The 23585-nt window shown below is 36.3% G+C and overlaps 1 protein-coding gene across 1 annotated transcript; it reads right to left on the bottom strand.

Moving 5' to 3' along the window:
• Nucleotides 1-65: 65 nt before the first annotated feature.
• LOC142635078 (uncharacterized) lies at nt 66-1031 on the bottom strand. The gene is made up of 2 exons (XM_075809292.1): nt 432-1031; nt 66-338 (listed from the first exon to the last, which is right to left on the bottom strand). The coding sequence occupies exons 1-2, from the start codon at nt 1029-1031 to the stop codon at nt 66-68; spliced, it is 873 nt and encodes a 290-aa protein (XP_075665407.1).
• Between the last annotated feature and the right edge of the window lie 22554 nt (nt 1032-23585).

The raw sequence follows: 23585 nt of genomic DNA, 5'->3' as shown, positions 1-23585 counted from the left end.
ATAATTTGGTTTCTCTTTCTCTTAACAAAGGTTGATACATGTTAAAAGGAAGTGTTCCTGTCACCCTATATCATCCAATTGACTCTTGACTTAAGAGCCCAGAGCTCCTCCTCCTCCTCCTGATTTAAAACCATATCAAGCTCCTTCAGAAGGGAATTCTCTAAATTCAAAAGAAAATTGGATGGCCTAATTGACATTGTACGCTGAATTCCATTAAGCCTTGCCATGATGCTCTTCTTCCTAGCAAAAATATTACCAAACTGCACCTTGTTCCTATTATTTGCATCCCTTTTGAAATGCTTTATGGCCTCTTGTAGTGCATATGATTGTCCCCAAGCCTGATTAACAACGTGAGGGAAAGTAAGATCCGACAACCAGCAAGTCTTGAATTTGAAAGGCCTACTGCCTCACCTTTGGACTCTAGGAAGCACTTGAAGCATAACCGGGCAATGATCTAAATGACACCTTGTGAGGTGCACAACTCTGGCTTTAGGATATAAGAGACACCAACTAGGGTTAACAAAGATTCTATCAATTCTCTCCTGAATAAGAGCTTGTACTTCCCTTCTGTTAGTCCAAGTAAACCGAGGCCCCGAGAACCCAATTTCAATCATGCTACACTTGTCTAAACTCTCCTTAAACAACAAAGATCTATTGACACTAACAGCCATTCCCTCAAATTTATCTTCTGCTTGAAGAGGCTCATTAAAATCCCCAGCTAAGACCCAAGGCATATTATGAAGTTCTGCAACTTTATTAAGGTTATTCCATAAAATGTGCCTTTCAACACTCCTAGGGCTAGCATAAACAGCAGTAAATAACCAGTCCAGGTTAGAATTTCTTACCTTAACCATCACATGTATCTCCTGCTCCGTGCTTGTAAGAGGAGTAATCTCCACTCTATTTGAGTTCCAGGGCGGCCACAACCCACTAGCGTATCCAATAATGTCTATATGAATGGCACCATCAAAGGGCAATCTGTCTGTTATCTCCCTTGCCCAATCGATGGAAATATGACATGTTTGTATCATATACAAAACATATGCAGCGGAAAAATAACGGATCTACTTCATTCATAAAAGTTAACATGTACTATATAAGTTTCAGAATTTGAAAACAAGAGTGTGTACCTTGAAGTGGTGAATTTCAAAACCGAAGATCAGAAGCACTTGGGAACACTTTCAATCTTCACTCCGATTCCACTAACGCCCAAGATGTGTGGTCTCTCAATCAGTTCCAAAAGGAGAATGTCAAAGTGTCTAACACTTCTTACACTATTTCGTAATAGTGTTCATACAATTCTCTCTACAAAAAATTATGTATGTTTTTCCCTTTGTATCTAACTGATTATCTAATTGGGCTGGCCTTTTGGGCCTTTCCAATTGGGCTTAAGTGTGTGGCTTGGAGTGGGACCAAAAGGGACCAATAAGACATTAGCTCCAATGGACCTTGGGCTTTTCTGTCAACTCTTGACATGTCCAACGTTACCATTAACTATATTTAATACCACTATATAAATATAGTTGCACTCTAGGCCTTATTTATAAATTATATCCTAAGACTTTATTGTACATGTAACACCTTCATAAAATATTCGTAGTAATACAAAGTCATGAAAGTAGACTGCCATTTTGTAGATTACTACATTTTAATTCTTGAGTACCCGGTTTAATCCTTTAAGTTATTCATAATATATTTATGAAATCCAATTTCATAAATATATACTTTAGTAACTATTTACTAAAGTAGTTAGACTCAACATTCTGAATAACAAACCCATTAAACTTATCTCAAGGGAATATTTTGTATCTCCGTTAAGAGACTATGAATTCCATCTTGAGAATATATGTTTCATCAACATTAAATGTGGTTGCCTAACATACTAAGGTTTTGACCGTAACTCAAGATCTTACTCCTGATATATCAAAGCAGCCTACACCTCATGATCAAGTCCATTATTCTCTTAGGATTAAGAATTCATGCAAATATAAGTCGTGAATTTATTATTCATTTTACAGTCGTTAGGAGAATAATAAATTTCACAGCGGTCCAGTTCAATATGTCTTAACTCTTAAAACATATCAATATACCAACTAAAAATCTCCATTTCCATGATCAAGAGAAATCATCTTAGTTGATATGTTATAGTCTTCGCAGATGAAATGCTCAATTTCATCACCGACTACAAACTACAATTCTAAGTTTACAAAGAACTTGTGATTCATATCTTCTGTGACTTTACACATAAATCACATACTATGCATCTCATGGACTATATGATAATGTCCCAATATTCATGTTACCATTATTTTTAGATAATAACAAAACAATTTTATTAAACACAACATTAAGTCATACATAATAACATACATAGCATCATACAATAGGATTTAAGGGCACACATCCTAACAATCTCCCACTTGCCTTAAAGACTATTGTGCACTAATCTAACTCCCATCTCCTCCAAATGTGACTCGAAAGTCCTTTGGGGCAAGGCTTTAGTAAAGGGATCTGCCAGATTCTTTGCACCATTAATCTTTGCTACAACCACATCTCCACGAGCAACAATGTCTCGACTGATGTGATACTTTCTCTCAATGTGTTTTCCTTTCTTGCGATTCCTTGGATCCTTGGATTGTGCAACCGCTCCACTATTGTCGCAGAACAATGTAATAGAAACTTGCTCAATTCTCACAACACCAAGATCAAAAAGGAATTTCTTGAGCCAAACACCCTCCTTTGCTGCCTCACAAGCAGCAACATATTCGGCTTCCATGGTGGAGTCAACAATACAAGATTGCTTAACACTACTCCAACTTATGGCTCTACCTCACAAGGTGAATACACAACTCGACATGGATTTTCTAAAATCTAGATCCAACTGAAAATCTAAATTTGTATAGCCAATGGGAATCAAATTCTCATAACGGTAAACAAGCATATAATCTCTCGTTCTTCTTAGATACTTGAGAATATGCCTTGCAGATTGCCAATGTTTTGGTCCTGGATTTGATTGATATCGGCTGACCATGCCAACTGAATAACAAATATCCGGTCTTGTACAAAGCATGGCATACATGAGACTACCCACAGCAGAAGCATAGGGAACTTGTCTCATCATGTTTTCTTCCTCTTGAGTCTTAGGCCTGATAGGCCAAAAACGTATTGACCCCTTGTGATGGATTAAGTTGATTAATTAGCCAAGTTTATTAATTAATCAAATTACCATACAAACGTGTGATAGCACAAACAAATCACCAATAAACTATAGTGCAGCTGAAAATAAATTGACATAGTGATTTCTTTACGAATGGGGAAAACCTCCAAGGCAAAAACCCCATTGGGTGATTTTAAAAGGTTACCACTCCCGAGAATCCACTATTATCACAACAAGCGGTTACAAGTAAAGGAATCCCAGTACCTTATACCAACCTACAGTTGAACTCTTACCCCAAATACCCAATTGGACTTGTTCTGTAGTGACAATCTCTCCTTTTCAATGCACGGCTCCCAGTACGTGACTAATCAATTGCGCGGATCCCAGTACGTGACTTCAATCACCAACTTGAGAAAGATATTGGCTGCAAAGTTCTTCAGTCCATCCTCACAATGAAGAATGAGAAGACATAGCAGCTTCTTCACAAAAAGATGAACTAAGGCAACTTTGTCTCCGGTCACAAATTGCTTGAACAGACTTTACTCAATGCTTGTGCAACTTGTGCTTAATTTGACGGCCTTTAAAGTAATCCTTTTATATGTCTAGGTTTACGAGAAAAGAAGGCCCAAAGACATGTCCACGAATTAGAATCAAAACAATACTGAAAAACTGTTTTTTTTTAAATCTCGATAGCTAGAGGTGCCAAGGTGCTGTTGAGAAGTTGTCAAGCCACGGGGCTAGAAAAGCTTCTTAAAGCTAGATAGATGTAGCTGTCGAGCCAATTGTCGAGCTTTAATGAAGAGCACTTCTTAGCTTGTTTCTTGGACAGACTTGCATGGCTTTAACACTTGATCTTGAAATCTTGTTTCTTGAAGTATCAAAAACATCCTAGATCTACCCAATTACAAGTAAAGTGCGTTTTGTCAAAGGATTAGCCAATTACATAAAAGAATGACATATGTTCTTATCAAGTGAATCACATATGTCCTAATAATCTTCCCCTTTGGCAATCTGTGACAAAACCACAACAAACAAATGAACATATGAGAGAAGTCATAAATCACTCAACTCATACTCACTTGTTGAATACAATAAAATCTATCCTAATATAAACTCTTGAAAAACTTTGCAAGAAGAGAGTTCATGACAAGTAGACTTTGACAACCTGTATTTTTGAAACACTTTAAACAAAACACATCAAGGTATCTTTGTGTGAAGCAGAAATAAGAGATTGCATACAAAATAAAGAAACAAGTGTATAAAGAAAGAAAAGAACCAACAAATGTAGAGGTAGGTGAAAAAGACATACATCATCATATATATACCACTTGGGAAACATCATGTATGTAAAAAAAATGGTCACAAGACCTAGGTACAAGAACAATGTATCTCTAACAAGAAAGAAAAGAAAAGATACATATAATCCTAACTACATCCCTCAAAAAAAACTCTCCCCCTAACAAAAATCTCCTAACTCTCCCCCTAAGAGTGACTACTCTCATATCCAAAACTACTCCCCCTTTTTGTCACGAGTGACAAAGGGTAAAAGTGTCAAGTAGACATTTCGTCAGAACTGGAAGAGCTAGCATTTCCATCCTCATCATCATTATTCTCGGAACCATCATCAGGTGTCTCGAATGCCTCGAGAGGAGGAGAGGGAGACTCCACAAAACCACCAAGGCGAGCCTACCGTCTAGCAATGCGGCCAACACGGGTGTTCACCTGATACAATTCCGTAGAAAGTGTATCAAGACAAGCATCCATGTGCTGAAGCTACGCCATGATCGCATCCAAAGTCACACCTCCCGCTGAAGAAGAGGGATTGAAGGTAGAAGGAGCCGAAAGAATGGGAGGAGCTATCGAACCGGACCTCCTCGCACGAAACTGCGCCTCGCTCCGTTTAACGGTAGTGTAGTCAATGGCACACATAAAGGAGAAGTGGTCAGATGCGGGAAAAGGAACAGAAAAATGGCATAAGATCCGCGTGATAGTAGAAGGAAAGATGAGCTTATCACGGGTAGCCGTATCCCTATAAACATCTATGATAGAAAGGATAAAATGTGAAGGAAAATCAATGGAAAGATCCTCAAGAAGGGACAACAGAAAAAGAGAACGAGACTCTGTAATGAAGTTGTAGTGAGAGAGAGGATACAACACAAAAGTCATCACCATGTTCAAGAATCTAGGACCTTTAGTAAAAGGTCGACATGATGTAAACTAATGCTCACCCCAATCAGCTAGACGCTCATAAAAAGTAGAGATCATCTCGTCTTTGGACACAATCCATAGACGTTCACAACCGGGGTAGTCAGGATGCGCAACCCTTGGAGAACGAAGCACATCAGATACCAACTCCGGTGTGACGACAATGCGCGTACCTTGAACACGAGTATGAAAGAGAGGTACTGAAGGATCAATTCCATGCATGTTGGAGTAAAACTCCTGAATTAGCACGAAAGGACATGTGACAAGGACGTCACACAGTGACTCCCATTCCAGTCTGTGAATGACATTGGGAAGGTCAATGTCGACAAAATCCGATAAGACAACTTGGCGTTCGGAATGAACACCTCATTTAGAGAAGTTCTTTGAGAAGTCCTTTTGGGCTTTCTCATCACGAAACCGGACAGAGGACGGAGCAGGAGCAGAAGACGAAGTGGCCTTAGAATGCAGAAGGTTCTAGACCAGAGCAGACTTACGTTTTGGTGCCATTGACGTACTAACATAAACAAGAGAGAGAGAGGGAAGAAAGAAACACTCAGAAAAGTTCCAACACAATTCAAATATAGCAAGTATATTGAAAAGAAAGAACGTGTGCATGAAAAATGCATGAACATGTGACATGCCATATAAAAAACATCATGGGCTTCACCCAATCCAATCCTACCAGCACACAATCAAATTGCACACATCTAAATGCATGATAATACAGTTATTATGCTTATGAGATGCAACGTATGAAATTTGAAACTCATTTAGGCAAAAACTTGTCCCAAATTTTCACAAAAACTCAACAATTTTGAAAAATCCCAAAACAATTTCAGAAACTCAAAAACCTAGGTATGAATGCATGAAAAGAACATGAGGAAAGATAGAAAAGAAATCATACCAAGTGATTTGAAGCAATAAAGGCCGAAAATCACATGAGTTAAAGGTTTTGAGAGAGAAAAGAATGTTTGGGAGGTGAACAGGTACGGATAGATCGAGAGAGATCAAGAAAAATGAGATCTGAATCACGCTGAAACAATATATAGAACCTCAGTAAATCTCGACAGATAGAGGTGTTGAGAGGTATCGAGACAAGTGTCGAGATAGGTGTCGAGAACACAGGTGTCGGCAGATGCAGCTATCGAGGAGGTGTCGAGGAAAAAAACATCAGACACAAGTAAGAAGCTCGATCGACCCACCAGCTGTCGAGAATCTATCAAGAGGTCAGGAGGTTTCTCGAGCGATCCAGAAGCTATCGAGAGGTTAGGAGGTTTCTCGATTGATCCAAAAGCTATCAAGAAGCTATCGAGATTGTGATAAGATGCAACTGAAAAGCTTGACAAATAACCCAGGTATCGAGAGGTGTCGAGAAGGTATCAAGAGGTGTCGAGAAGGTATCAAGATGGCTTAAAAACAGTTTTTCAGAGAGGAGAAAAACACAGATATGAATGCAATCAAACATGCAACTCAGCCAATGATCCAACCAACATTTTAACCTTTCAAAACATCTCTCAACTAACAAAGAGTAAAGCATTTAGCTCCTAGAAACACACACACACACACACACTAAACAAGTCTAACCAATTTTATATTTTAAAAACAAGTTAAGACAGTTTAGTGATCATACATCAACATATGTAAACCTTGTGATGGCCAAATCACATTGTACCTGCACATGTATCAAGAGTAGCAAAAAATATTACGTGTTATGTGTGAAAAACATTGCAAGATTACACAAGTGTCTCAAAGTTATGATGATTTGAGATATGAGAAAATCACTTTAACTCACACACAATCATAACTGTTTGATGGGGACTATTACCTTTGAGGTACATCCTATAACTCTCACATCTCCTAGAAAACACGCTTGCAATCATATTTAAAGCATTTTGTTCTTTTTGCTTTTATTTTCTTTGCATATTTTCTTTTTATTAAGCAAACCATGCATGGGTATACAAAAGAGAGAAAAGAAATACCCAATTATGTTAAGCTTTTGACATTGCATTTTTGCTATGTCAAAGCATACAGATGTCATTGACATTGCATTTTTGCTATGCCGAAGCATACAGATGTCATTTCATGATTGGCAGATAACAGTGGTGAGATGGTTATTTATGCCTTTCTCTTAGGATTTTCTAGTCCTTCCCGTCAAAAAGAGTGACATAAGTGTTAAGTACAAGAGATCACTTAATCTTACTCATCACAAACAAAGAGCTACAAAGCTCACTTGCTTAGTTATGCATAGGGATGCTCATCTAAGCTACAAAAGATACAAAGTTTAGAAAACTCTGTTTCAATGGCCATATTAAGGTTCACAAGAATTGATGTATACAAACACACACTGTTTTTGTATTTTTCTGAATTTTTCAATTTTTTTTTTTTGAATTAAAACAAAACAACTAAAAACTAAAAAACTAATAACCAAAAAAATGCAAGACAAAACAAAGCAAAGCATAAAAACTAGATTGACTCAAAACACTAAAGCAAAACATACAAGTAATGCAAAAACAAAAACAGAAGAAGAGAGAGAAAAAGTGATTAGATCACTTGGAACCCTTTGCCTTCCACACCTTGGAAGAACCTTTCCTCTTTGCAAACCCTTGAACCGTCGGTGAGGGCAAAGAATTGATACCTTTCAAGTTTTAAAGGAACATGAAGGCTTTAAGAAGATCTCCAAGAGGAGCAAACGAGGACGGAAACTGATTCTGGTTTCCCGACGCCAATATGTTGTTGCTATTTTAAGTGGCTAACCACTTATAGCAATTTGGTCGAGTATGACCAGCTGCTCCACAGTGATGACAAAGATTCTGCTTCTTTTGTTTAGGCCTTTGAGAGATAGCCTTCTTAGCCCTAGGGTTTTTAACTTCCTTCTTATCATGCTTAGGGGGTGCTCCTAAGATAGATTTACCCTTGTCTATATTCTCACTAGCTAATTCAGTTTAAACATTAGTGTTCTTAATTTTAACATTATTGCTAGGGGAAACAAAAACAGTAGTACTTGCAGAAGCAATATTAGAGGAAGAGAAATCATACCCTAAACCGGTTTGATCTAAAGCAGATTTTTAAAAACCGAGCATCTCATCGAGCTTAGCACTTGAATTCCTTTCCAGCTGAGCTTTGACTTGGAATAGTTTTGCCTCAAGCTTCTTAGTCTTCTCAACCAAGAAGTTATTTTCAAACCTCAGTGCTCCAATAGTTTGATTTACTTCATCAAACTTTATGGAAAGCTCTTCATGTTCAAGCTCCACATCACTAAGCTTCTTGGTGGTTAACCTATACAGCTTCTCGTGCTTTTCTGAGACCTTATATAATTTTGCATAGGTTGTGTGAATGTCATCTTGATCATCCATCTTCTCAAACTTGGTTTCCACCAATTCCTCTTCTTCATCCACATCTTCAATAATCTCTTCAGTAGGATTAACTGTGGCAGTAAAGGCATTCAAGATTCCGTCATCCTCATTGTCGGAATCATCTTCAGGCTCAGTGTCGCTTAGCATAATAGCAAGTGCCTTACTTTTCCCAATCGTCTTGAGATACGTTCGGCATTCCAGTTTCATGTGTCCGAAGCCTTGACACCCAAAGCACTTAGGTCTTGTAGGAACAATGTACTGACCGCCATCCCTTGCATCCTTCTTCCCTTTGTCTTGACCCTTGAACTGAGAAGAACTGGATTACCTATGGTCCTTGTTAAAGCCTTTCCCATTGGCATTCTTCATGAACTTCTTGAATTGCCTGGTGATGTAGGACTTCATCTTAGAATCTTCATCGTCTGAAGACTCTTCCGTCTCACTGCTCTTGGCCTTCAGTGCCATATTCTTGCTCTTGCTCATTTTTTCGATTCTAGATAAACCCAACTCGTAGGTCTTTAGATTTCCAACCAGCTCTGTCAAAGGAATTTTATCAATATCCTTCGATTCCTCAATCGCGGTGATCTTGGCATGAAATCTTTCGGGCAGAGATCTGAGCACTTTTCTCACAATCTTGGGTTCTGAGATAGTTTCTCCAAGATTAAAAGCAGAGTTCACTATGTCTTTGCATAGAACTCATCAAATGACTCATCCTCCTCCATCTTTTTCTCTTCGAAGGTTGTAGTGAGCCTTTGCAGCTTCGAATCCTTGACAACCTTAGTTCCTTCATAGGTTGTCTGGAGGATGGGCCATGCTTCCTTTGCAATTTCAGTGGAGGATATCTTCTTGAATTCCTCATTTGTAACTGCACTGAACAACGCATTCAATGCCCTGCTGTTGAAGTTTTTCGCCTTGATCTTTGCCTCATCCCAATCGGTCGGTGCTTCCTTTGGCTTGGTCCAACCAATCTCTACAGCTTGCCACACCTTCTCATCTAGAGACTGCAAAAAAGCTCTTATGCGTACTTTTCAGTATGCATAGTTAATCCCATCAAATAAAGGAGGGATAATAAGAGATTTTCCTCTATCCATGACAACAGGGGTCAATGGATCACACACAAGGATTAAACCCTAATCAGAGTGTGCCTGCTCTGATACCACTTGATAGATCAAAAACGTATTGACCCCTTGTGATGGATTAAGTTGATTAATTAGCCAAGTTTATTAATTAATCAAATTAACATACAAACGTGTGATAGCACAAACAAATCACCAATAAACTATAGTGCAGCGAAAAATAAATTGACACGGTGATTTGTTTACGAATGGAGAAAACCTCCAAGGCAAAAACCCCACCGGATGATTTTAAGGTCACCACTCCCAAGAATCCACTATTATCACAACAAGCGGTTACAAGTAAAGGAATCTCAGTACCGTATACCAACCTACGGTTGAACCCTTACCCCAAATACCCAATTGGATTTGTTCTGTAGTGACAATCTCTCCTTTTCAATTCACGGCTCCCAATACGTGTCCCAATACGTGACTAACCAATTGCGCAGATCCCAGTATGCGACTTTAATCACCAACTTGAGAAAGATGTTGGCTGCAAAGTTCTTCAGTTTATCCTCACAATGAAGAATGAGAAGATGCTTGGTTACAAAATCCTATGGTGCAAAGACACAACAGCTTCTTCACAAAGAGATGAACTAGGGCAACTTTGTCTCCGGTCACAAATTGCTAGAACAGACTTTGCTCAATGCTTGTGCAACTTGTGCTTACTTTGATGGCCCTTAAAATAATCCTTTTATATGTCTAGGTTTATGAGAAAAGAAGGCCCAAAGACATGTCCACGGATTAGAATCAAAACAATACTGAAAAACTATTTTTCTTAGATCTCGACAACTAGAGGTGTCGAGGTGCTGTCGAGAAGCTGTCGAGCCACGGGGCTGGAACAGCTTCTTAAAGCTTGATAGATGCAGTTGTCGAGCCAGCTGTCGAGCCAGCTGTCGAGCTTGACTAAAGAGCACTTCTTAGCTTGTTTCTTCAACAGGCTTGCATGGCTTTAACACTTGATCTTGAAAGCTTGTTTCTTGAAGTATTAAAAACATCCTAGATCTACCCAATTACAAGTAAAGTGCGTTTTGTCAAAGGATTAGCCAATTACATAAAAGAATGACATATGTTCTTATCAAGTGAACCACATATGTCCTAACAAGGCCTTTGGTCATCAGACAGAGGAACTCCATGTCTAAAAGGAAGTAATCCTTTCTTGGAGTTTTGCATGCTAAACCTTTCTAGAACCTTATCTATATATCCAGCTTGTGACAAACCTACATTCTATTCTTTCAATCTCACCAAAGCTTGATCCCTAAAATATAGTTAGCTTCACCCAAGTCTTTCATATCAAATTGGCTTGACAACCAAACTTTTACAGATGACATTACTCCTACATCATTTCCAATGAGTAGAATGTTATCAACATAAAGCACTAAGAACATTACTACTTTATCTTGATGTCTTTTGTACACACATGGTTCATCAAGATTTTTTTCAAAACCGAATGATTTCATTGCCTGATCAAATCTGATGTTCCATGACCTAGATGCTTGTTTAAGTCCATAAATGGACCTTTTCAACTTGCATACCATATGCTCTTTGTTCTTTGCTATGAAACCTTCTAGTTGCAACATGTAGATTTCTTCTTCAAGATTGCCATTAAGAAATGCAATCTTGACATCCATTTGCCAAATCTCATTATCATAATGAGCAGTAATGGATAAGAGAATTCTGATAGATTTAAGCATGGCTACTGGTGAAAAAGTTTCATCATAATTAATGCCTTCTTTTTGTGTATACCCTTTCGCCACTAGTCTTGCTTTAAAGGTTTCAACATTTCCATCTATCCCTCTCTTCCTCTTGTAAACCCATTTCCAACCAACAGGTTTAATGCTGTTAGGCGCCTCTACAAGATCCCAAACTTGATTGGAATACATCGAATCTAATTCAGATTTCATAGCTTGGACCCAATGATGTGCATCTATATCATTCATTGCCTCCTCATAAGTGTAGGGATCCGATTTAGCCTCTTCTGAGATAGCTTCATAAGTTTCTCCCAAACCTATAAATCTCACAAGAGGCTAAACAATTCTCCCACTACGACGAAGCACTTGTGTACTAGACATCTCATGAGTAGTATCTTATGGCGTATCTAATACAGCCACATCATCCCTAGCTTCATACATTAGTTGTTTAACTACAGGTTCATTCATTTCAGCCAAGACAACTCTACTTCTAGGAGTAAAATTATTCATATAGTCATTTTCCAAGAATTTGGCATTTATGCTAACAAATACTTTATTATCCTTATGACTATAGAATAAACCTCCAACTATTCCTTTTGTATACCCTACAAAGAAAACCACTTCTGTTTTAGACTGTAACTTGTCAGACTTTCCTTTTAACACATGTGCCGGACAATCCCAAATATGGAGATGTCTCATACTAGGCTTACGCCCATTCCACAACTCTATAGGTGTTTTAGGAACAGACTTCGAAGGTACTAAATTCAGGACATAAATTGCAATACTTAAGGCATATCCCCAAAAGGAAATTGGTAGAGTCGAATAACTCATCATGGATCTAACCACATCTGAAAGAGTCTTATTCCTTCTTTCTGTTACACCATTTTGTTGTGGAGTTCTAGATGCAGTCAACTGGGATATAATCCCATTTTTAGTCAAGTAATCCTTAAAATCCCCAAGAAGGTATTCGTCACCTCGATCAGATCAAATGGCCTTTATGCGTTTACCTAATTGATTCTCAACTTTAGCCCTAAACTCTTTGAACTTTCAAAAGCTTCTGACTTCCATTTCATTAGGTACACATAACCAAATCCAGAGTAATCATCAGTGAATGTAATGAAATACTCATAGCCACCTCTTTCTTGGATTGACATAGGACCACATACATCTGAATGTACTAATTCTAGCAAATCTTGGGCTCTTCTACCTTTTGCATTAAAAGGTCATTTGGTCATTTTACCTTCCAAACAAGATTCGCAAACTGGAAAACCATCAAAGTACATGGGCCCTAAGAGTCCATCTTTGATAAGTCTTTAAATTCTGTTTGAATTAATATGACCCAAACGCAAGTGCCAAAGATACGCTTCACTAGAAGGAAACTTTCTCTTTAATGATTTTACATGTGAATTATTATCTAATTCAGAATTCTATAATTCATGCTTAGCAAGGGTTAAAATATAAAGACCATCAACAATATTGCCAGAACAGATAAACACTTTACCCTTCTTTATTACAACATTGTCGTTAAGGATAACACAATATCCATCTTTAACTAAATAAGTTGCAGAAATTAAATTCCTACAAACATTAGGTACCAATAGACAGTCTTTCAATATTAAAACCCTAGGCTCAAAGCACAAATTAACAACACCAACAGCTACAACCGGAATCCTGCTCCCATCTGCCAAAGTAAGAAACAATTTCCCTTCACTCAGCTTTCTTGTCTCCGGAAACCCCTGCAAAGAATTGCAGATATGATTAGTACAACTTGAATCCACACACCAGGAATTCATGGGATTCTGTACCAAACATATTTCAAGAAAAAAGGAACTTTTCATACCCTTGTTCTTGGCAGCTTTAAACTTTGGACAATTCCTCTTCCAATATCTTTTCTCACCACAATGGAAATACTTCCCTTTGGTCTTCTTTCCCTTGTTAGCAACCCCTAAGGCAATTTGCTTACCCTTTTGCTTAGTGAAGTCCTTTCTCTTCTTCTTCTTACCCTTGCCTTTCGACTTAGGTTGAGAAGTAGAAGCTTCACCCACATTGGCTTCAACACTAGAAGTACCAAGGATGCCTTCCGCCGCCACTAACTCATTCATTAATTCAGACAAAGAATAAATTTTTTTGTTCATATTATAATTCAGTTTGAATTCCTTGAATGATTTCGGTAGTGACTGGAGTATCATATCCACTTGGGATTCTCCATCAATGTCAGCACCTAAAACCTCTAATGTATTCAGATTAGAGATCATTGTAAGACAATGCTCCCTAACTGAACTACCTTCATCCATTTTGGTATTATAAATTTGCCTCATGGTTTCTTGCCTTGCTGAACGGCCTTGCTCACCAAACATCTCCTTCAGACTTTGCATAATATCCAAAACTAGTTCTACATCCTGCATTTGATGCTGTAGAATATTTGAGATAAATGCTAGGATATAGCACTTGGCTATCTCATTAGATTTCTTCCAACGATCATATCGTTGTTTTTCCTCAAGAGGAGCATGTAATGAAGGAAAGGTAGGACATGGTTGAGTAAGTACATATTTGTGCTCTTCAGCTGTTAAAACAATGTCCAAATTTCTTTTCCAGTCAACATAGTTGGATCCAATCAGTTTGTTTTGATTAAGAATAGAAACAAGTGGGCTAAATGATGTCATGTTCAAATCTGAAAATAATAAACATGAATATAATAAGTAAACTGGACATTATCAATTTAGCATATAAAAATATAGTATGGAACCTTAATTAAAAACATAACATAATATATGCAACGACAACCCAATCCCATATTCAATATCCCTCAGCATAGAGTGAACATTAAATACTATGATTAATTGAGAACTATTCTCATTATTAGTGTTATCATGATAACTCTTATCAAACACTAATAATATGTCGTATTACCTTTAGCCTCTAAGTAATAATAGTAAGAACTCAGCATAGAGGATACTATAATACTTAGTCTAGTGTATACCATTGTCTAGAATCATGTGTAGTCACATTTCATCCCTTTAACAGGCTTATTTTGTAGTACCATGATAAAACACCCTCCGCATGGAATGCAAAGCTCGAAGCTAAGACAAGATGTTTAATCAAACCACTATAAACCAGGAAATTCAATCTTGTAGGACCATGAAATAAATACTCTCCGCGTGGAATGCTAAGCTCGAGGCAAAGACAAAGTACATATTTCACACTACTATGAACCAACAATGGAGACCGTAAGATGCAACCCTTGTATCTCTCTTCCACTAGATATTTTAAAATAAAGGTTTTTAATTTAAAACATGCATAATCTAATTACACACAGCCTTGCTCATTAATATATGTTAAAAACACTTAAAGAAAATTCTAGATCCATAGTCCTCGATTGATCCTCGACAGATGCTCGATCGATCGAGAAAAATTCTGGATGCTCGATTGATCCTCAACAGATCCTTGATCGATCGAGTAAATTTCTGTCAGCTCGATCGATGCTCGACAAATGCTCAATCAATCGAGCATCGCGAATTTCAAATTTTCCAAAATTTTTCTAAGACAGTTTTTTAACATTTTCATGAACAAAACAACCATCATACAATCATAATGAACAGAAATTGATATCAAAACTAAATTTCATTGATGTTATAGCCTTAAAGTTCAGTTTAACATACTTAAACTAAAAATTAAACAACAGCATAACATCAAAATCAGTTTTTATCAAGCAATAATTTCAGCAACCATGCAGAAAACGAATTTCAAACAACATGAAACTATCGTCTATAATTCCAAAACTATAAACATGTTAAACAGATACAAAATGAAGACCGCTCTGATACCATTTGATGAAAATATGACATGTTTGTATCACATACAAAACATACGCAACGGAAAAATAACTGATCTACTTCATTCATAAAAGTTAACATGTACTATATAAGTTTCAAAATTTGAGAACAAAAGAGTGTACCTTGGAGCGGTGAATTTCAAAACTGAAGATCAGAATCACTTAGGAACACTTTCAATCTTCACTCCAATTCCATTAACGCCCAAGATGTGTGGTCTCTCAATCAATTCCAAAAGGAGAATGTCAAAGTATCTATCACTTCTTACACCACTTCGCAATAATGTTCATACAATTCTCTCTACAGAAAATTTTGTATGTTTTTCCCTTTGTATCTAACTGATTATCTAATTGGGCTGGCCTTTTGAGCCTTTCCAATTGAGTTTAAGTGTGTGGCTTGGAGTGAGACCAAAAGGGACCAATAAGACACTAGCTCTAATGGGCCTTGGGCTTTTCTGTCAACTTTTAACAAGTCCAAAGTTACCATTAACTATATTTTAATACCACTATATAAATATAGTTGTACTCTACGCCTTATTTATAAATTATATCCCAAGACTTTATTGTACATGCAACCCCTTCATAAAATATTCGTAATAATACAAAGTCATGAAAGTAGACTGCCACTTTGTAGATTACTACATCTTAATCCTTGAGTACCCGGTTTGATCCTTTAAGCTATTCATAATATATTTATGAAATCCAATTTCATAAATATATATACTCTAGTAACTATTTACTAAAGTAGTTAGGCCTAACATTCTGAATAACAAACCCATTAAATTTATCTCAAGTGAATATTTTGTATCTCCGTTAAAAGACTATGAATTCCATCTTGAGAATATATGTTCCATCAACATTAAATGTGGTTGCCCAACATATTGAGATTTTGACCGTGACTCAAGATCCCACTCCTGATATATCAAGGCAACCTACACCTCATGATCAAGTCCATTATTCTCTCAGGATTAAGAGTTCATGCAAATATAAGTTGTGAATTTATTATTCATTTGACAGTCGTTAAGAGAATAATAAATCTCACAACGGTCCAGTTCAATATGTCTTAACTCTTAAAACATATCAACATACCAATTAGAAATCTCACAGTGGTCCAGTTCAATTCCATACTATGATATTCATAATGAACTGATGTTGAGGAGTGGGGCACTCGTCAGCAGGAGGCATCGATTTCGCCTCCTCCCTCAAATTCCATCCAATCTGCTTCAACATATCTAGTGACTGCCCTTCCCCTGGAATCAACGTTATATTGTGCTGAAGCACGCCCATCTCCATCTCTTGAGACATTACAAGTAGAATGAATATCACATTTGGCTAAAAGACTTGAATTAGCTTTGTCTTATTCCTACTGCCCATGAGGAAAGTGGAGATTGGTTGGTTCTCTAGCATTCGTCGCTCTGAGAGACATTCCGTAGGATTCACTTCACACAACACAAGTACTGCTGAAATTTGTGGCAGTGGTTCCCAAACCATCCGTCGTTCCTTCTCCATCACCGGCACATCCGCCATGAACTACCACCATGGATTCCTCGCCTCTGACCACACCGAGTCTGTCAAAGGCATCCCTCCCTCCCTCACACTCTCTGCTGCCAGAGGAAATATCAATTTCCATGCCTTTCAAAGTTTGCAATTGAACCACACCATAACTCACATCGAGTTTGCACGAATTTCTACTATCACCACCTCTGGGATTTCCACTACTATGCCCTCCAAAATTTATCGCCCACCTCTAGCCAAGGCATGCTTGCGAGCTGAAACTAAGAAGCAAGTCTCGGTTTTGATTCTTCACCTGATCTTGGCTTGCACCCTCCATCTCGAATCGCTTGGTCACCACTAGAGATAGGCATTGCTTTTTCCTTTTGGGAATGCGCTACAGAACTGACTTGGTCTCTATCAGCCGTGCCTATTGTAGAAGTTTGGGATGCCCTAGCGTGGGCAAGTACCTTCTTGCTCTTAATATATGCTTTATGGTTGGGCTTAACATGAGCCACTTCATCTCCAACCTGGAAGTCCATATTATCTTTGTCTAACATCCTTGGGCTTGATTCCATAGGAGTTTGGGCTTGAGCATGCGTGTTTGTCCATATGGTTTGAAGGGAGCTCGCCAGCTGGGCTCCATTAATTACTCTCAGTGGAGACAGCTTTTGTTTGGCATCTCTACCAAGCCCATTGGTGGGTTCCACCTTGCCTAGGCCCATATTGGCCTTAACTCCATTCCCACGATTCCTTTGCATTTGCCTCAAGTAGTCGTTGGCAATTCCAAAGGGGTCCCTCCACTTCTTTGGGTTTTTGTCCCATTCTTCTTCCTGCCAACCACCACCCACGGTCCGTACATAGTATCCTAAATACCATCTTGCACGTCCTTTAACACAGCCTTGGTGACCCCCTCACTCAACTTGGCATTATCCAAAACATGCTCTTTGCGTCACTGCTCTCCTTTGTCCTCAACAACCACCGCTTCCATCTCATGCACCTGAGCACATTGGCGTATCATGTACGGGCAATTTTCCCTCTGGTGACCCATTCTTCCATAGGATAAGCACAATTTTTGAATACCTTCATAGTAGACTGGTTGTTCAAACTTGCCAATCAAAATTGCCGTGACCAAAGGCTTGTCAATATCAATATGAACACAAAGTCTAGCAAATCTTCCTCTAGCCTCAAGGGCAGTATGAGTATCTATTCTTAGAACATTACCAATGGATTACCCAATCTGGAGAAGAGCTTCCACATTGTAGTACTCAATCGGAAGTTCATTAAGTCTTATCCAAACTACAATCGAGGTTACACTCGCTGACGCTGGTCGAAAATTCGGCTCCTATGGTCTAATGGATAGGAAGTGCTCACCAATAAATCAAGGACCCTTCCTAAGGATATTTTCATAATCTTCTTTCAATGACAACCTCACAAGGAAGAAGCCATGCCCCAAATCCACACAGTCCAGTCTACCAGCAGGTTTCCACATGGAAAGTAGTCTCTAGTGTAGAAAACTAAAGTCAACTGATTTGCCATAGACCTTGATAATGAGTGCTTTGGACCATGGAGTGCGAATGTGCTGTTTGAATTCTTTAGAGAACTTGACAGTAGCTAGTCCTTCACGGAGCACCTCTATTTCCTCATCTGAGTCTTCATCGTCTTCCATACAATCACCAAAGTTAAAAGCCTAGGTGTAAGCACCAGGTATTTCACCAACAAGTTTATCCTTGGCCCTGCTCCATGACCCTTGACCACGGCTTGGCAATGATGACCCCGAATCTAGACCTCCTTGGAAGCCTGCATAGCCAACCTCTTTAACTTTCTTATTGCTGCGAAGGGGAGAGCTCCATTAAGTTTTTTTAAAATTATTTTATTTTATTTTATTGATAAGTTTTTTCAAGAAAATTAATATGGTAAGTACAGATTGAATGCATGTAAAGCAAGTCCCTTGAAGGTTGTGCGTATATGAGGGTAGAGGTAAACATTTGAGGCTCTTGCCTAACGTTAGGTCCAACAAGCATGCGGTTAAATTTATGACAAGGGTGTAATATTCTCCTTTTGCTAGTGCGAACAAACTTTTTTTTTTTTTTAATCTTTTTGATAAGTAAAGCAAAAGTGACAACTAAACTTGCTCCTTAGAATGAAGAAATGAGGGTTTTAAGTTTTTTATTTGTTGCGCTTCCCTCTTTAAAAAACTTAGACCGTCTCCCTTTTAATTAGCCTATCCCAATAAGCAAATATTCAACTCAAAAACTTAACGAAAAAAAAAAAAAAAACTTTAAAATAAAATATTAAAAAAAAATCATTGTCATCCCAATATTAGAGTACTAGCATCAGGTGTTCTAAATACTAAATATTTAGTATTTAGAACACTAAATACCAAACACGTTACTGTACGAGACATTTTAAATGCTATATTAAAGTATAAAAAGTAATTTTTGGTTTGTGAAAAAAAAAAATCAATAGCTTATGCTCTTAATTAAGAAACAATATTATTTTGTGTTTTTTTTTTTTTGTCATTGTTGGTAGATAATTACATCTTAATGTATTAAAAAATAATGATTTTTTTGTATTTATCTTGGTTGATAGTTTGCTAATACTATATGGATAGCTTTTTTTTTTTTCTTATACTTCGCTCCCTAACTTGAAATCCTAGATCCCCCTGATTTGTTGTACCCAGAGGGAAGAGTTTCCTTGGTATAGGACATCACAGCGCTATCATGTGCCAGTAAGAGCAAGCCTCCCCGCTAAAAAATAAGTATTAACTTTATTTCTTATGCAGTTCTACACTTCTACTTCTACATAATATTCCAAAGCTTTCAACTCCAACCAAAACTTGTTTGTTTTAGTGATCTTCATAATTAATATCTTACTACAAAAGAGACAGTAAAGAACTAAATGAACTCATAAAAACACTACACCAATCAAGTGCAAGATATTTCAATTGAGCAAGTTGGAGGTCGGAGATTCTCCAAGTAGCATTATCAGTATCAGTATGAATGAATGAAGTGGTCTAAGTGACCCAAGACAGACTAAATTGAGGAAAACACAGATACATTCATTCATGTACCTAATTAAGTCGTAAACAAAGTTGAGTTAGGATAATAGTTTAATTTCAACTGTTTCTGGAATCAGAAGAAGCAGCAGCTTCGTTTTTTTTTTTTTTTTGGACATTAAAAAGGTAAAAACAATCTGAAGGAAATAGTATATATACGGAAACTTGTTTAAAAATCTAGGTAGAGGTAGAAGAAGAATTGATTTTGATTTATGAGAGCGCCACAATTGCAAAATCCATGTAATTAGTTCATTAATTAATGATATTAGATGATGTCCGGTGTGATGCATGGCCTACTTTACAATTTTATTTGAAATCATTTTTATATATATTAAGACTTACCTATAATGCTTACTTTGTTATATAATATTTATATTTACCCACAATATTGTTGAATACTTTGAAACTAGATTTTCTTAATTCATATTTTATTTTAATAAAAAAAAGTATAAAACTATAAGACTATAATATATTATAATATTTACTATTAAAAGTTTTTTTTTAATCTATAAATAAGAATTTTAAGCATAAAATACTTTTATATGCTAAAATTATATAAATTTAAGCAACCCCGAAAAACTTCCTCAACTACTTTATTCTCACAACCAAATATAGAGACCTCAATCACAAACACCCAATTCATTATCTCAATCAAATTAAGAAAATCATTTGTAAGTATCAACGTAAAGAAAATGTCATTAAACAAAGTTTAATTGGCTAAAAACATATCAAGTTATCAAAATTTTATTGTCTTTAGTTGGGCTTTCATATCCTTAAAAAAAGCAGAAAATACTTTGAAATCATTATCAATTTTCATTTTTATATCACTATGGTTCATACCGCATTAAGGGGGAAAAAAAAAAAAAAAGAAGAAGCTACCATCACTATGGCTCAAAGAGAATCATAACCTTCACGAAATCTATGATTCTCTATGAGCCTTAGTTATAGCCTACAAAGAAACCTACAAATTATGAGTTCTAACCAAAAAAAAAAAAAAAAAAGAAGCTAACTTCATAAATAATAAATTAGAATGTTTCTTTTTCTTTAGTTCTAAAACAAAATGCATTTATGACTTTCCCAAACCGAAATCCCAAACACCCATAGACTCAAAGAGAATCATAACCTTCACAAAAACGCAAGTCCCCTTCCTTAGTTATAGCCTACTCATACAAGTTAGAACCAAATGCTACTGTAATGTTGGAGTAATATAGGTGTCGTTGAAAGGTTAAAAGTAAATAACATCATTTTTTGTCTGAATATATTTGTGATGAGATGGCATAAAAGGTTGTGGTCATGTATATATAAAAGAGTAGAAGTAAAAAAAGGTGAATGGAAATGTAAAGAGTTTTTTTGTGCGTGACAAAAAGGAAAAGTCTGGAAATATTTAACCAAACGCTACAAGAAAAAAGAAATAATACAACAAGAATTATTGCAACAAAAAAAAATAATGGATGTAATATATATATTATTGCATCTCTAGGTTTTTGTTGTAATAGTAACTTAAATTTATTACATCAATATGAAATTGTAGCAATAATTATTATTTTATATCGAAATGTGTTTTTGTAATAAGTAACTCTTATTTTACATTGAGATATGTTGTTGCAATAGGTAATCTTTTATTTTACATTGAATTATTTTGTTGTAATAGGTTAAATCTTTATTTCAAAGCAAATTTTTTTGATATAATAAAGGTGAGTAATTGAGTAACAGAAAATTTTGGAAAATTAGCGCTATTTTTTTCATTAATTTCCTCTCTCTCACCCATGTCTATCCCTTTTTTTTCATCTCAATATTTCTCTCTCACCCACACGTCTTCCTCTCTTTTTTTCTCATCTCAATTTCCCACTTTCTCTCACCACATTCATCTTCCTATTTTTTCTAATTTCAAATTTAACTCACACTCACACCCATACCTAACTCTTTATTTATTTATTTCTTTTCATCTTAGTTTCCCTCTTTATCTCACCCACCTATATCTCTTTTTTTTGCATTTTTTTAAAATCTCAAATTCTCTCTCTCTTTCTCATGCCTACCTCTTTTTCTTTTTTCATCTTGGTTTCCCTCTTTCTCTCACCCACATTTATCTCCATATTTTTCTCATCTCAATGTCTCTATCTCTCTCTCTCTCTCTCTCTCTCTCTCTCTCTCTCTCTCCACGCCTATCTCTTTTTTTTCTCATTTCACTTTCATTCTTTCTCTTAAGCACATCTTAAAATTAAAATTTACCTACTAACTACAAAACTTGTCTCTCAAATTTCTATATCACTCTCATATCTACTAACTCTATTTTTTCTCTTTCGAATTTCAGTCTCTCTTAATTCATATAGTCTACTTGGAGAGACTCTTTCTCTAAAGATTTTCTCTCTAGTTTTCAGGTAATCTTTTGGTTCTCTTTAAATTTTAATTTGATTTTTCTTTGTTTAATTGCATAGTTTTCAAGTAGTATTGTTTTAAATGTGCTTTTTTTTTTTTCTTTAGAATCAATGATGATGTATATTGGTGTCATTGTGTTGTATATATAATGTTTTTCAACTTTATACTTATTTTCTTTTTCTTTTTTTCCAAAATAGGTGATAAGTCAATGAAATGGTTGTGAAACATACTTGGATAATACCTTCAGGAAGAAAATTTTCTTTCATGTTGTATTGATTTTTGCATACTTTTTGAAACTATGTGATTGAATGTAAACTCCACAAGTTGTGTATATATTTGTGTTTTTTGACATACATATTAAAATGAAGTATTTCAAATTTTTCATCTTTTATGTATATCTTTAATTTGTTAATATAGTTCCTAGATATGGTTTTTGAATTGCAAAACAGATTAATGAAAAAATCATTCTTAAAAAAAAAGATTTACTTATTTTTAAATTTTTTTTTAAAAAAAATTTTATTAAAAAAATCAACCTATTGCAACGAGATTTTCAAAGTAAATGATTGCAATATGAGGAATTTATTGCAACGAAAATTTAGTGTTGCATAAACCTATTGCTACAGAGTTTATTACAACGACTTGCATCGACTTTTTTGTCGTTGCAATAACACTTATTACAACAACATTAGTTGTTATTGCAACGACTTTTTTCGTTGTATTAAATCTTTTTTCTTGTAGTGAAATGAAACAAATATTAGTCTTAAAACATTGAATAAAAAAATGCAACAAAAAGTAGTCTTAAAACATTGAATCAAAGGAAATAAAGAGTCCTTCTTTTTAAATTTGTTCTTATCTCTGATGTGACTTAAGAGTATTTCAATTCTCTTCATAGAGTGCGCCATATGGCAGCATCTCTTACTCACTAGCACGAAGTCTCTACTTACACACACACACACACACACTGATTGAAATAGAGCAAAGCTTACCGATATGAATAATAACAAGTTAATTTAGAGTAACATAGAGAAAGAAGAAAGAAGGAATACGTATACCGTGGGTCTTGTGAGTAAGGGCAAGGGCAGAAGCGTTTCAAGGGCATCATCAATCAATCTTCAAATTATTATCCACCTTCCTTTATTATTTAAATACATTGCTTCAACTTTTTCTTCTCCATCCTCAATACTCTTCCACTCAACGACTAGGAGGAAAAGGAAGAGGCCGAGCATGACTAGTCATGCCGTCTAAGCGTTTTGCCTTCTGGATTTTGATTTTGATTTCTTCATCTTATTCTTGTTTTCTGGGTTGGGTGGGCCAGC

The sequence above is a fragment of the Castanea sativa genome, chromosome 5 (assembly GCF_040712315.1).
Source record: "Castanea sativa cultivar Marrone di Chiusa Pesio chromosome 5, ASM4071231v1".
Taxonomy (NCBI): Eukaryota; Viridiplantae; Streptophyta; class Magnoliopsida; order Fagales; family Fagaceae; genus Castanea; species Castanea sativa.
This window is presented reverse-complemented; position numbering and strand designations above follow the sequence as displayed.